The 16,184-nt window shown below is 43.2% G+C and overlaps 1 protein-coding gene across 1 annotated transcript in view; it reads right to left on the bottom strand.

The window, feature by feature from the left end:
* ESPL1 (extra spindle pole bodies like 1, separase) overlaps positions 1–16,184 on the bottom strand; it is a 62,981-nt gene that overhangs the window by 7,200 nt on the left and 39,597 nt on the right. Inside the window, 8 exon segments of the mRNA XM_070740886.1 lie at positions 1,732–1,905; positions 2,305–2,460; positions 3,575–3,697; positions 3,796–3,923; positions 5,372–5,559; positions 6,820–7,033; positions 8,254–8,406; positions 9,291–9,693. Coding sequence (XP_070596987.1) covers positions 1,732–1,905; positions 2,305–2,460; positions 3,575–3,697; positions 3,796–3,923; positions 5,372–5,559; positions 6,820–7,033; positions 8,254–8,406; positions 9,291–9,693 — 1,539 coding nt within the window.

The raw sequence follows: 16,184 nt of genomic DNA, 5'->3' as shown, positions 1-16,184 counted from the left end.
TGGTACAACATTTAATGATTGTCATAGGGGTCAAATAAGCAATCAGAAAATGTAAGGATTTTCATTTGATTATCCAAAGTCCATGAGAAGAATATTTGTGTGTGTTTATCTTCTATTATTAGCTGTAAAAGCACCAATGAACATCAAGGAAGGCCATTGTGGGCTGCATGTTGTGACTAGCACATTGCTCCTGAGCCGAGACAGGTTTACCACATATTGTACATTTGAAATGACCTCTTGCAGTATTATCAAGCTCTAATGCAGCCATATTTTTATCTGTGTCTGTTTCTCTCTGCACTTCATGTCCATCCGTCTTTGGTCTCCCTTAATATTGTTCAGTCTTTTAAAAGACTGTTCAATTGTTATTTTAAACTATTCCGGGGGAAATTGCATACAAATTCTTTAAACACACTTTGCTCCTGGTAAGCAATATTTCATTCTCAATCAAGTTGATTGTTCCTTCTTGTGCCCAAGAGCAGCCTACCTTAATCCTTTTTAGCTTGTGCGCTGGCTTTCTCAAGTCAAGGAACTGAGGTTTTTAGAGCTAGAGAAATCATGCTAGCTTTCTTAGCTCAAAACAACTATTCTACTTAGGCTGGCAGAGAGGGCCTAATGAAGACCCCATTCGTTGAAGAACTCTGACTGTCCAGAAGAGCCTTCTCTATCCTTTCATAAAAACCTAAACACCTGGCTCTGCAAATTAGCCTGGGGATCCAATGGGGGAATTCAACCCTAGAGGTTGACAGCAAAACACTTCCCCTCTCTGCTTTCTGCTCCCATCTTTTTTATAGTCATTGATATATTTCCTTTGTTTTCTTTTTCATTCTTTTATTATTATATTTTACTTTCACTTTGTTTAAACTTCCTTTTTATTGCTTTATTTTCTGATTGTGAGCCACCTCACAATCATAGAAAAGTAACCCACAGTGAGATAGGCACTAATAAATTTAATAATAAATAATAATTATTAATAGTAATAATAGTACTACTACTACTACTACTACTACTACTAATAATAATAATAATAATAATAATAATAATAATAATAATAATAATAATTTCACCTACTGGGTGTAATCTCACCCAGTACCAGGTGACTCAATTTTTATCTGTCCATCAGAACTAATTCCTAAATTATACAAATCAGAGATGGTGGCTTTGATGCTAATAGCTCTGGCCAGCTTAAGTGAATCAATTTTCCTTGCCACTTGCCAAAGAGGAAGCAAGGAAATGAATACTATCTCCTAAAAATCTCCCTCAATTCTTGCAAAATAGTGCCTCCTAACATTTATTAAACACTTCTTTTCCCTCTAGGCTTCAACAATGAGGTAGAACTCTAAGATTCAAAAGAAGCTCTCGGTCTCCAGAAAGTTACAGGTACCTCACCTTTTTCGTGAGTGAGTAGCTAAGCAGAAAGTGTAGAGATGGTAACCGGGTTATTGATTGGCTTCTTAAGCATGGTATGTTTTCCCAAGGAAGCTTCTGGAGATGCTGTAAAGTAAGATCAAGTGTTCAGTTCCCCTTCCATAAAACATTTATGGGATGAAGCAAGTCAATAACATGGTAAGTTGCTGGGACAATCTTGGAACATTTAGAAGATCAAAATATTACATGATGATTCTCTCTACATGTTTCCATGGGAAGAGAATCCAGGCAGCAGCAATATAAGAATGCTGCCCTTGCCATTTGCTCATCCCTGTGGCAAAACAGTGTGGTTCCATCCTTACTCACTTTATCCAGCACAAGCACCAAGTGGCCACTTGGGGTCTGGGCAGTGTATGGTTTCAATTTGTCCATTGTCTCCTGTAGAAGTCTCAGGGCTCTCTCAGGTTGAGCTGGGTGAAGGCCCCGTACCAAGTGCTCTGCAAGTTGTGGAGTTAACAGATGGGATCCAGCCAGTATGACCTATTAATAATAATAATAATAATAATAATAATAATAATAATAATAACAACAACAACAATAACAACAACAACAACAACAACAACAACAACACATTTCCATGTCCGGAGCTGCCTGTCTTCGGAGAGGGGCGGCATACAAATCTAATAATAATAAATAATAAAAACCTGAGGCCAATAATAACAGAAGAAAACAAAAAGACAACTGGAATTTAAAATATGGCAGATTTCTCATTTGAGAAAGTAAGTTGCAGGCTGGAGACATTAAAATGCTGAAAGTGTGCAGACAGAAGAACTAATCCTATATATATATATATGTTTTAAAAAAGGGATCACCCCATTGAAGACAAGGTGTACCTGACTAACCTCACCTTCTATGGTCAAAGCCTACCCATCTCCTCACCTTAAGCAAAGCTAGATCGACCTTTTCACAACCACATTCTCTGAGATGTGTTAGGAGATGTGAGGCTTCTTCCACCAAGCTGTCATTCTTACAGGCTGATAGCAGTGCAATCTTCCAGCAGCCCAGCACATGTGTCTCCAGAGAATCCATCAATTCCTGTGGAGTCAAGCAGAAGAGTCCTTTTAACAAATTGGGGTGGGGTAGGGGTGGGAGAATAGCACAACAGCAGTGCAGTTTGGAGGATACTACCTTTGACCTGATTCCGATTCCCACCAAAGGCATAAAGTTCATTAGATGTGTATGGACAGTTTTAGGGAAGGAGAACTTGGGAGCATGAAGGAATCAGGTGTGATTGCACAATCAAGACAGCACATAATCCTGACAGTCTTGATCTTCTCTTCCCATTCTTTTTGTTGAAACTCAGAAAGTTCTAAGCTTGTCACTAGCTCAATTTTGTCCAATGCCTTTTACATGTGGTTAGCTTACCAATCTCATTATCCCCATTCAGTACAATTTATGTCCAGGGGATCATGGACATAATGGGCATTATATTCCACTGAGTCTTGGGAGAGGGGCGGCATACAAATCCAATTAAACCTTAAACTGTAGAGCAGAGATGAAGCCGCCAACAGAATTGACACAATGGTCAGATATGGGAGATTCCATTCTATAACCAATGGATATCTCTGCATTTGTGGAATGACCGAAGTAGAAGACCTGATTGGCATTCTATTTGATTGTTGCCTGTATAAGAGGGTGAGAGACAGATACCAGATACTAAACAAATGATCCATTGGGATCCCCATATCAAAACAACTTACCTTATATGCAGCCAGAATATGAAAATAACTAACACAGCACAGCATTTAAGCAAAATTGTTTGGTTCAGATCGGCACATGTGGGACTGTTTGTGGTAAATGTAGACGTGACACCTAAATATAATTTTATCATATTTTATTTATATATATTAAATTATTGTATTTATTCCAATTTCATTTTAAACTGATTTTTATTCCAATTTCATTTTAAATGGATTTTAATCAGATTTTAGTAATAATTTGTGTCAAGAACTCTGCACTTTGACATGCCCAAGGGCTAATAAATAAAGTAAACTAACTAAACTGCAAATTTTAATTTGACTGAAGAAGGAAAGTAGTTTTAATATAGGCAGAACAAACGTGCGAAATTGGAATATTTTAATCTACTAAATCAAGGGTTTTTTGCCTTTGATCTGAAAGAGAACTATATACAGTAGCAAAACAGACTCACCATCATTCTTTTGTCCAACGCTATCCGACCAGTCCACCAATCCTCTTTCTGTGTGCAATTTGAGATCTCTTTTTGTTTTTGCAGGATGGCTTCAAATTCACTTAGAGCTGCACTTAAGGAGAGCTGGGAGAAAACCCCCCCCAAAAAGAAATATTATAAGAACAAACATGTCCTAAATCCAGAAAGTTACCATATAAATTTCTCCTTCTCGCTGTTCTTACTTTGGCTTGCAGAGTCTGTATCTGGATGTTCACAGGGGTAGCACCTTTCTCTAACCTGGTCAATAAGAGGATGTCCCCAGTGGTCTCTGGCTGGGTGCTCACCAGTGTCATTATGCAGACTGTGACTCCTAAGAAGGAGACAGCAAGACTCTTAAATAAGTCAATTGAAAAGAGAAAATGTAAAGAGGAAATGACATCACATTAAAACAAGCCTTTGTTTGCTGAAACATAACACAAGAGAAAATTCTACTTCAATAATTTGGAACTAGGCCTTCAGGCCATCACCTCTACTCATTGTTCTCTTCCTTTTTAAACCCTGTACTTTTTAGCCCCCAAAAGGTTAGAGCTATAGGGGAAAAAATCCTACGAAACCAAACGATTGAGAAAAGATGGGCAGGAGAGAACTCTGAATGTAAATCACATGACTAAGGGGATGCTACAGTGGTTGTTAAGTGTGAAAAATGGTCATAAGTCACTTTTTTCAGTGATGTAATGTCGAACGACCACTAAATGAACTGTTGTAAGTCAAGGACTACCTGTATTAATGCAAAAGAACCAGTTTGGCGTAGTGTTAAAGTCAGAGGTGGTACTCAGAAGGTTCTGACCAGTTCTGTAGAACTGGTAGTGGAAATTTTGAGTAGTTCGGAGAACCGGTAAATACCACCTCTGATTGGCCTTGCCCTCATCTATTCTCTGCCTTCTGAGTCCTAGCTGATTGGGATGAAGTGGGGATTTTGCAGTAACCTTCCCCTGGAGTGAGGTGGGAATGGAGACTTTGTTAGAGTATTCATGAACTGGGAGAGCCAATGGTAACAAGATCAGCCAAGGAACAGACATAGCAAATCAGTCAGTCAATAACCACTTCTGAATCTGTGCAGAGAATCAAAACTTAAGCTTAAGGTTGGATATGGCCCAGGCCACACTCTGTACTCTTCCAATCTGAACTCTGCTGAAATGAACCTAACTGTTCTCTGCTGTCCGTAAGTGATTGAAGAAGAATTTTACTTGTGATATTGTGTGTGTGTGTGTGTGTGTGTGTGTGTTTGCGTATTATATATATATAATATGTTTATAAAGAAGTTTATAAATCCAGCTGAATCGGTTATCTCTGTGTGCTTCTGGTTTTGATTTTGCAACAAACTTTAATAGATTTTACAGTATCCTTCCCTTGCTACGCCCAAGCCACACCACACCAGGCCCACAGAACTGGCAGTAAAAAAATTTTTTGAATCCCACCATTGATTAAGGCACCAGGTTTAAAACCAGGAGACTATGAGTTCTAGTCCAGTATTAGGCACAAAGCCAGCTGGGTGACCTTGGGCCAGTCATTCTCTCTTAGCAAATAAGACAAAGCACTTCCCCTCAAAAGAAAAGCTTGCCAAGAAAATTAGAGGGGCTAGCTCAGGCATGAAGATTCAAAACTGACCTGAAGGCACGCACACACACACAACACATATGGGTGTGCCCACATGCACAACATCAACACACATCTCTAAGAAGACCTCTTTTATGTCTTCCTTTTCAGAGTGGCAACCGCAGTCAAAATATGACTCCGTCTTACACATCCATTACATACCAGGGGGAATTTCCTGCAGGTCCTCTCTGAATTTCATAGTTTCCAACTCTGTTGAGTTGGGGCAACTGAACTCAAAAACGTTCTGAAGTTCTAAGAGCCTCTGAACCTGAGAATCCACATTTTCTTCTTGCAGGGTAAGAGCCTCCAGTTGCTTGGAAACACTGGCCATTGACGCTTTTTTCATTTTGCTAAGGAGGAATGGTAACACTAAGATTATTAAGACATTTTAAAAATGCGTCTCTGCTTTATTATAGAAATAAGCTTTCAGATATACACCCTTCTATAGATAAGACACACTGTTTCTGATGAAGGCAATAATCATTAAAGACAGTTCTAAAAATTTCATGTTAGTCACAGAGGTCCTCTCCACTTGGTTGGAATTTTTATTTAGTTATTTGTATGTATTACCGGCCCATATCCCATGGGTTTATTTAATAAAGTATTAATATTTCATCCACAGTTTGGACTGCCCAAGTTTTGTTTTGAATTCTAGACCATGAATTTTTGCAGGCTTCCAGTATATCAAAAGTTCAGCTAAAACCTGGGATGGGAAACAAGCAGGGGAGCTTCAAATACAGTATATACCCACAGGGAGGCTACCCACTGCATCTCTGCATGATTTACTAATCTACTTCCCTGAAGATTCACAGTAATAAGACAGTTCTGCTGTATCTCTTGCAACTTAATTTCCATCCGGAAAGATCCCTGAAAGAATCCATCAATTACTGTGGAGTCAAGCAGAAGAGTCCTGTTCTGGAATTACCTCCTTCCAATGAGGAGCCTAGTTCAGATTTCCTGACAGTTAGAAAAATGATTCAGTGGAACAAATGCTCCAACAGTGGACGTTTTTAAGATGATGTTAGATAACCATTTGTCTGAAATGATGTAGGAGCATGATGGCAAACCTGTGGCAAACAGAGCCATATCTGCTGGCACATGAGTCGTTGTCCTAGCTCAGCTCCAATGCGCATGTGCATGCCGGACAGCTGATTTTCGCCTCACATGGAGCCATTTTTGGCCTCTGGAGGGGCTCGGGTGGGGGGCAGTGTTTTCACCTTCCCCAGGCTCCAAGAAAGCCTCTGGAGCCCGAGGAGGGCAAAATCGGGCCTACCAGGCCCACCGGAAGTTGGAAAACGGGGGAGCAGGGTCATGCGCATATGTGTGGAGGAAAGGACAGCAAGGGGCATTAAATTATGGGTGTGGGCACCTGAGGGGGAAAAGGTTCGACATAATTTCTGGTAGAGTTTCCTGCCTGAGCAGGGGGTTGGACTAGAAGATCTCCAAGGTCCCCTGCAACTGTTTTTCTATTCTCTTCTGTTCTGATCCACCAGCATGGTGAATAAGGATAGGATTGTTATGGTGTCATTTTTACATGCTTGCACTGGCCACACTCGTCAAATTGATAGATATCATATTCCCCCTTTCCCCTTCCATCACTATGAACTTACTTGATTTTCTTCTGAACCATGGTCATCTTCTGATGACGAAGTGTGATTGAGACTGACTCAGAAACCAGATAGGCAGTAACAATGGGGTCCCGGTCCCCAATACACAGCGCCATGAGTTGACAGAGATGGCTATAGAGGGAAGCCTGTGGATAATGGGCAATTGCATGGAAAGCAGCCTGCAGGGAGTCATAGACAGAGTCCATGGACAAGATGTCTGTAACATTGCAAGTTAGGGAAGAAAAACAAAACCGACAGTCAGTGAAAACCCGAATGAGATTATGTTCGGATTATTAGTTAATCTTTCATACTGAAGCAGTGCTGGTTCTCCTTTTGAATTTGCAATATTAATCTACTTATCCAATTTTCTCTAGTCATGGTTCCCTCTCCTCCAAATGTGTTGAAATTGAACTGTCAGAAATCCATGGTAGGAGCTGGAGGCAATACCTCTGGACTATGCCAGCCAGAATACATTCAGAAAACAAGTTATTTCATAAAGCTTCATTTTTATATCTGCACTCCACATCCTTCTTGTAACTCAAGCCAGGATATGATTCTTCATCTCCCGTTTTAAACAATACAAAGAGGTAACATACCTCTGCAGACAGACAACTAGCATTTCAGGAGATTTAAAATACTTTTTTCTCAAGTTGCCAACTCAATTCCTTGTTTGTCAGGGGGACATGAATTTTACTTTTTCTCCTGTTAGCATGAAGCCCCATGTTGACCAAGTCATCTCTCCTTAGCTAATTTGCCTATGACTATCATGGAAACATCCCTAACCATGTGGAGCCATTAGGATGTTCTTAATGCCCTTTATTGACCAAACAATTTATTAAATATAAAGCTGAATTGGGTGGACTTAGTTGCTTCATCCTCCTTACAGCCCTACAATCTATAGATAAATACTTTTGACACCCCAAAAAAACTTAATTTATGTCTCAATATTACTAAATAGGTACCAAGAAGGTGATAATGTGTTAGTAATCTAAGAATTCTGAGTCATGAACATTGCAAACATAGACTGAAATATATGGATTTTTGCTTGAGGAAGGCAACTTGTACAAACTATTGCTGATACTCTTAACTCAGCCTTCCCAAGCCCAGTGCCTTCCAATAGTGCTTAGGTTTCTCATCTCGTCATCGGCCATAACCAATAAACCAATGATTTCTGGAATAATCAGAAGGACACTAGTCTAGAAAAGAAACATAGACAACAGATTGAATTTAGTCAATTGTAGCAGTGAAAACTAGGATAGAAATTTAAAAATAAACGCTCCACCAAACTATAAGAATTCAAACTTCTCTGTTAAAAAAAAAGATGAAAAGGGTTTCACGCAATATATTGTGTAAGCCACAATTTAGGTAAATCTTTCCAATGATAACATAGTTTTTAAAAGAAGATTTGACAGAAAACTGATTTCAATGGCTCTTTACCAGAAGGTATGTCTAGTGAGGAGGCAAGTACATGCAAGTTGAAGGGATCTTCCAAAGCTTTCTTCTCTGTAGCTGAAAACCCTCCCTGTAAGACAGTGCTAAATTCTCTCCGGAGGACCTCCTGATCTTCTGCGCTTGGTTGTCCTCGAGTTTCTGCAGAGGATAAAGAAACAGAACACCAAAACTTGTTGATCTTGCCCAAGCCAGATATCAAATATTGCTTTTGAGCCGATGATCATAATCCGTGCCTTTGTTGTAATTACACAAAGGCTGGAAACTCAACATTTGATGCCTTCTCGTGTTAAGTCACGGCTGTTGAAGGTATGTTAATTCTGGACAGTACATATCTAGAAAAGATTGATTTATGGATTTGCAGTGCATCATTTACATGGGCCTGTTGCTGCAAATCCACAGTAATATACTTGAAAGTAAGGAGGCTTCTGTTCAGGTGAGTTGAAATATTCAGCTACATGATATACGGTGTGATCTCAATGGACGGAAATGATCGTGCTGAGTCTTGTAAAAATCAATTTTAAAAAAAATCCCAAATTGAAATGCAAAGTTTTAGAGAAGCAAGGCCTGAACATTTCCTTTTTCACTAGGCTGCCACAATTGTTGGGCCAGGCAGGCAAAGAAGAATTTGAAGCAAGCAGGATGTTGGGATCAGAAATCAATACTACTTCCAATGGTAAATTTTAGATGTTAAGTTAAGTTAAAGCAGATTTTTTTTTCTGTTGACTTCTTTCCTTCCTTGTTGCCTTTTCCCAAATCTCTTAAGAATTTGTGATCTCCACACCCACAGGATAAAGCATTAAGAAGGGAAGGAAGGAAGCAGATGGGGAGAAGAAGAGACTGACTGAAACCACGTATTCCTTAGTTCAGATGGAACTTATTTATATCCCTATAATCTCAACTCCATTTCCTATTTCCCATTTCTGTGTCAGGGTTTTGTATTTTTGCTGATACTAATATGAATCTGCAGGCTGCTCCCCTCCCCCATGATTTTTGCTTTCTGTTTTCATAAATATAAAGCCTACCGTTAATACCTTTCTCCTCATCAGAACCTCGCATGATTTCAATGTTGTCTTCTGAACTCTCCTTGCTTGTCTTTAGAAGCTCTTTCTCTTCTCTTCCTCCTTGATCTTCCTGAGGAATCGTCTCCTTGGAAGCTTTCTGGATTTCTTCTTGTTTTTGTTGCCTAGTGGCTCTCCTGGTGCTTGGCCTCCCAAGCTGGGGGTTTACCGTTTTGGAATGTTCCTGTGAAGAGTTAGCGCTGCACCTCTCTGTTTTAGCAAGGTTTGCCTTAGCTGGTTTTCTGTTAGATGTTGCCCTCGGTCCTGTCCTGCGAGTAGCAGCCATTGGTTCTTTCTCAACACGGAGCTGGGATTCTGCCCCTGCTTCTGGCTGGCCTTCAACATCGCTGTCATCGCTGAAGGCAATCTGGGGATGACAAAAGGATGGGATTTCTCCTTATTTTCTTGGAAAAGATGGCGAAGGGAGCAGCAGGGATGGTAGAGTACAGGGTGGCCCAAAGGGTCAGAGGGATGGAGGGAGTTAGGTGGATGGGTGGGTTTGAAGTGGAAGTGGGTGCTGCAAGGCAGGAGAAGCATGAGGTCCTCACCTAATGACTACCAAAACAGCCATCACTAAGCAATGCAGTCATTTGATGGTTTGCCTAATGACGTCATCGCTTAGTGATCGATGTTCTGGTCCCAATTAGGACTGTTAAGCAAGAAGTGGCTGTGTTTTAAAATTTTAGAAATAAAGAGATTTGTATGCTTTTTGAATAGAGTGGAATAGGAATAGGCTTTATTTGCCCAAGTATGATTCGACACACAAGGAATTTGTCTCCAGTGTAAAAGCTCTCAATTTACATGCATAGCAACAGAATAATAATAATAATAATAATAATAATAATAATAATAATGATGATAATTTATTAGATTTGTATGCCGCCCCTCTCCAAGGACTTGGAGCGGCTCGCAACAACAATACACAATATACAAATCTAATGTTAAAAAACAATTTAAAAACCATTATTATAAAAACAATCACACAACCTAAACAAACCATACATTAAAAACCATGGTAGCTAAGGGGTGATATGATAGTGTTACCAATAGGAGGGGATATTAAATAACATGGGAAGGATAATAAAAATACTATAGCCATACAACATGGGTAAATAGACATAAAAGAGCATTGTAAAATTGGAAGTTCAGGAGTGATGGCATTAAAAAAAAACTATATATTATTTTTTTTAAACCTATATACTCTATCAAATGGCCGAAGCAACCAATTGCAATTGTAACATGCAGAAGTAAAGAATGCTGATATTCTTTGATGTATGTATGTATGTATGTATGTACAGTGGTACCTCACGATACGAACCCCTCGTCTTACGAACATTTCGTGATACGAACCCGGGGTTCATGATTTGTTTGCCTTGTCTTAAGAACCATTTTCACCTTACGAACCCGAGCCGGGGGCGTGGGCTCTCCTACTGCGCATGCGCTCTACCTTGTGCTCTCTTACTGCAGCAGGGATTTCCCTGCCTTGTGACTGTCATTTCCGGAATTTCCTCCCTGCCTCCCTCCTATTCCTCCTCCTGTATTCCGCCTCCCTCCCAGCCTTCAGGCAGCATTCGCCTTCCTCCGCCGCCATCGGCACCCAGCTCCTCCTTGTCTTCTCATTTCTTTACAAGTTGAAAGTCGGGCAGCGGTGCAGAGGCTGGGGGCGGCGAGGGTGTGTGGAATAGGCACCGAAGGCAGAACTTTCAGCTTCTGGGTGGATGGGAGGAGTTAAGTGGCTGGGCTAGCAAAATCTCCGTGCTGCTTAATTTCTCCCAAAGCTGAAAGAAACGCTGGTAAATAAAAGCAGAACTTTCAGCTTCTGGGTGGATGGGAGGAGTTAAGTGGCTGGGCTAGCAAAATCTCCGTGCTGCTTAATTTCTCCCAAAGCTGAAAGAAACGCTGGTAAATAAAAGCAGAACTTTCAGCTTCTGGGTGGATGGGAGGAGTTAAGTGGCTGGGCTAGCAAAATCTCCGTGCTGCTTAGTTTCTCCCAAAGCTGAAAGAAACGCTGGTAAATAAAAGCAGAACTTGCAGCTTTTGGGTGGATGGGAGGAGCTAAGCGGCCGGAGGAATCAATGTAAAACGCCGCTGGGCTGTAGCTCCTCCCATCCACCCAGAAGCCGAAAGTTCTGCCTTTTGTTTACAAGCCTCCACGCGTTTCTTTCGGCTTTGGGCTGCTTGCTTCTCCCGGAAAGACCCCAGCCCACACCTTCGGGAGCTTCCCAGCCGGGTCCCTTCCACGGGGCAGTGGCCACGGCTCCCCCCAGTTCTCCCGCTGACCCTTTTCACACACGCACACCATCCCCAGTCTCCGCGCGGCCGGCTGTCATCTTCTAAAGAAGCAAGAAGAGGAGGAGGAGCTGGGCGCCGGTGGTGGCGGAGGAAGGCGCCCAGCTCCTCCTCCTCTTCTTGCTTCTTTAGAAGATGACAGCTGGCTGGCGGCGCGGAGAATGTGGCTCGGAGGCTGGGAGGGAGGCGGAATACAGGAGGAGGAGGAGGAGGGAGGCCAGGAGGGAGAGGGGGAAGGAGGGAGGGAGGAAATCAGAGAAGACGCACGTACAAACCGCCCGTGCCTTTCCCTCCCTTCCCTTCCAGTCATTGCAAGCCGGACAGTAACTGTTGACTTTTCCGTTAATCCACCCACGAGGCTCCCTCCGGGCAGCCTGCGCTGTCTCCCCCCGTCTCCCCCCCTCCACCCACACCCGAACAAAATCCGAATGCCGGCGGAAATGAGGCAAAAGGGGTGAATTTTGGGCTTGCACGGATTAATCGCTTTTCCATTGATTCCTATGGGAAACTTTGTTTCATGTTACGAACTTTTCACCTTACGAACCTCCTCCTTTCACCAATTAAGTTCGTATCATGAGGTATTACTGTATGTATGTGTATATATATATATACAGTGGAACCTCGACATACGAGCAGCTCTACTTACGAGCTACTCGAGATAAGAGCTGGGAGGGGAGCGACATTTTTGTTCGCCTCCCGAGCTCACATTCGGGATACGAGCGCCAAGGAGCTGTCTCCTGAAGCCGAACGCTAACTTCTGCTTTCGGCTTCAGGAGACAGCTCCTTGGTGCTCGTATCCCGCGTGTTTTAAAAGGTTGCAGCCGGCCTGGGGGGCTCGGGGGGGTGCTGGCAAGCCCCCCAGGCCGGCTGTGACGTTTTAAAACACGCGCGCCGCTTCGCAGCTGTCTCATGAAGCCGGAACGCTAACTTCCGCGTTCGGCTTCAGCAGACAGCTGCGAAGCGGCTTCCCCCCGAGCCCCCCAGGCCGGCTGCCACGTTTTAAAACACGCGCGCCGCTTCGCAGCTGTCTGCTGAAGCCGAACGCGGAAGTTAGCGTTCCGACTTCAGCAGACAGCTGCGAAGCGGCGCGCGTGTTTTAAAACGTCACAGCCGGCCTGGGGGGCTCGGGGGGAAGCCCCCGAGCCCCCCAGGCCGGCTGCCACGTTTTAAAACACGCGCGCCGCTTCGCAGCTGTCTCTGAACGCTAACTACCGCGTTCGGCGGCAGCGGGTTTTTTTGTTGTTGCACGGATTAATTGACTTTACATTGTTTCCTATGGGAAACAATGTTTCGTCATACGAGCGTTCCGACTTACGAGCCTCCTTCCGGAACCAATTAGTCTCGTAAGTCGGGGTTCTACTGTATATATATATATAGTTGAACAACTATCCTTGTGGTGTGACCAGAACAATCTAGAACTGAACACACTCAAAACCGTAGAAATGGTGGTAGACTTTAAGAGAAACCCTTCCACCCTTCCACCTCTCACAATACTAGACAACACAGTATCAACAGTAGAGACCTTCAAATTGCTAGGTTCTATCATATCTCAAGACCTAAAATGGTCACCTAACATCAAAAACATCATCAAAAAAGCACAACAAAGAATGTTCTTTCTGCGCCAGCTCAGGAAGCTCAAACTGCCCAAGGAGCTGCTGATTCAGTTCTACAGAGGAATCATTGAGTCTGTCATCTGCACCTCTATAACTGTCTGGTTTGGTGCTGCAACCCAACAGGACCGACACAGACTTCAGAGGATAATCAGAATTGCAGAAAAAACAATTGCTGCCAATCTGCCTTCCATTGAGGACCTGTATACTGCACGAGCCAAAAAGAGGGCGGGTAAAATGTTTACTGACCCCTCGCATCCTGGACACAAATTGTTTCAACTCCTACCCTCAAAACGTCGCTACAGAGTACTGCACACCAAGACAACTAGACACAAGAACAGTTTTTTCCCGAACGCCATCACTCTACTAAACAAATAATTCCGTCAAAACTGTCAGACTTTCTACTAAATCTGCACTTCTATTCTACTAGTTTTTCTCATTATTCCTATCACCCATTTCCTCCCATGTTGACTGTATGACTGTAACTTGTTGCGTATATCCTAAGATTTTTATTAATATTGCTTCTTCATTGCTTATTTGACCCCTATGACAATCATTAAGTGTTGTATCACATGATTCTTGACAAATGTATATTTTATTTTATGTACGTTGAGAGCATATGCACCAAGACAAATTCCTTGTGTGTGTATATTGAAGGAACATCACAGCTCCTTAAAATGTAACCCTTCCCTGGTACAGAGCTGAAGGGATTGGATACTGTAGCCTAGAGGATAATTCTCTGCCTTACAAGGCAAAGGTTGCAGGTTCAAGTCCCAGTGGGTATGGCTAGCTGATGAGGCCAAAATAAGGCCGAAATAGATCTATCCTAGTCTCCCTTAATTTTCAAATTCAGCTTAAACATGTGACATATATATATATGTGTGTTGTTTTGTTTTTTGCTGAATTTGAAAATTAAGGGAGACTAGGATAGATCTATTTCGGCCTTATTTTGGCCTCATCAGCTAGCCATACCCTCACTGGGACTTGAACCTGCAACTTTTGCCTTGTAAGGCAGAGATTTAACCTCTAGGCTACAGTATCCAATCCTTTCAGCTCTGTACCAGGGAAGGGTTACATTTTGTGTCAAATCACCCTGGTATATTGAAGGAACATCACAGCTCCTATATATATATATATATATATATTACAAAAGGCTATATTATCAAGCATATACTGTAATATTCATGTTCCCTAATCAGGGCAAAGGAATCTGTTTTGTTTTTGGTTAAGGGGGGCTTGGAATACAAATGCCAAATTTCTTTCCAGTCTAGCTGACAACTTTCTAACCCAAAAAGTTGAAACAGGAACCAGAGGGAATGCTATATTAGACCTAATACTAACAAACAGGGAAGAAACAATAGAGGGAACAGAAGAAGAAGGGAAACTGGGAGAGAGCAACCACGTCATCCTCAAATTCAACATAGTGCAATCATTAGCTACTATACCCAACACCACTACAGTCCCAGACTTCAGAAAAGCGGACTTTAACAAGTTCAGAGCGAACCTTGAACAATGCCCCTGGAACGAACTCTTAGAAGGAAAAACCACTCAGGAAGCCTGGGTGATCCTAAAAAACAGCATTATAGACGCCCAAAACAATGCAATCCCCATGAAAAGGAAAAACCAAAACTAAACCTGCATGGCTAAACAAAGCCCTCGCAGATGACATAAAAGGAAAAAAGCTAAGTACAAACAATGGAAAGAAGGACTCATAACCAAAGCGGAATACAGTGATCCCCCGGGTATTGCGACCCCGATCATTGCGAAATGGCTATATGGCGATTTTGCAACCCGGAAGTAAAAACACCATCTGCGCATGCGCACCCTTTTTTCTATGGGCACGCATGCGTAGATGGCGCTGGGCAGATCAGCTGCTGGGCGGCTTCCCTAGGTCTTCCCCCTCTTGCTGGCGGGAGGGCGAGCGGCGGGCATCAGCGAGGAGTTTCCCCACCGCCCACGCAAACTCCTCGCTGCTGCCCGCCCTTCGCCCGCCCACGCCGTTCATTCTCGCCGCTTCCCAGCTGAGTCCTGAAGTGAATTCGCTTCAGGACTCAGCTGGGAAGCGGCGCGAGCGAGTGCGAGCGAACGGCTTGTCCGCCGCCCGCTCGCGCATCGCCCACCCACGCCGTTCATTCTCGCCGCTTCCCAGCTGAGTCCTGAAGCGAATTCGCTTCAGGACTCAGCTGGGAAGCGGCGAGCGAGCGCGAGCAAACGGCTTGTCCGCCGCCCGCTCGCGCATCGCCCGCCCACGCCGTTCATTCTCGCCGTTTCCCAGCTGAGTCCTGAAGCGAATTCGCTTCAGGACTCAGCTAGGAAGCGGCGAGAATGAACGGCGTGGGCGGGCGATGCGCGAGCGGGCTGCGGACAAGCTGAGTCCCCTTCCCAAGAACCCCAATCTTCGGCTCCTCGCTAGCGCTGCGGAAGTAAAAACACCATCTGCGCATGCGCAGATGGTGTTTTTACTTCCGCAGCGCTACTTCGCGAAAACCCGATCATTGCTAGGGGTCCTGGAACGGAACCCTCGCAATGATCGGGGGATCACTGTATCAGCAAACAGCCAGTTCCTGCAAACAAAAAATAAAAACAGCAAAGGCACAATATGAACAACACCTTGCAGCGGAAGTCAAAGACAACAAAAAAAGATTCTTCCAACCCATCAACAATAAGAAGAAAATCAAAGAAACAATCGTCACACTAAAAAACGAAGAGGGTAGAGAAATCACAGACAGCAATAACCAAGCACAGCTACTCAACGCCTACTTTGCAACAGTCTTCACACAAAAGGGAACCTCCCTCCAACCAATCTGCAATTTAACTGCAACAAACTGCCCCAGAACCGAACTCAACATAGACAAAAGCACAGTGAGGGACTACCTGAGGGAACTCAACGAATACAAATCACCAGGGCCAGACGGACTTCACCCCAAAGTCCTAAAAGAATTGGCAGACACCATAGCGG

This window comes from Erythrolamprus reginae, chromosome 2 (assembly GCF_031021105.1).
Source record: "Erythrolamprus reginae isolate rEryReg1 chromosome 2, rEryReg1.hap1, whole genome shotgun sequence".
Lineage (NCBI taxonomy): Eukaryota > Metazoa > Chordata > Lepidosauria > Squamata > Dipsadidae > Erythrolamprus > Erythrolamprus reginae.
This window is presented reverse-complemented; position numbering and strand designations above follow the sequence as displayed.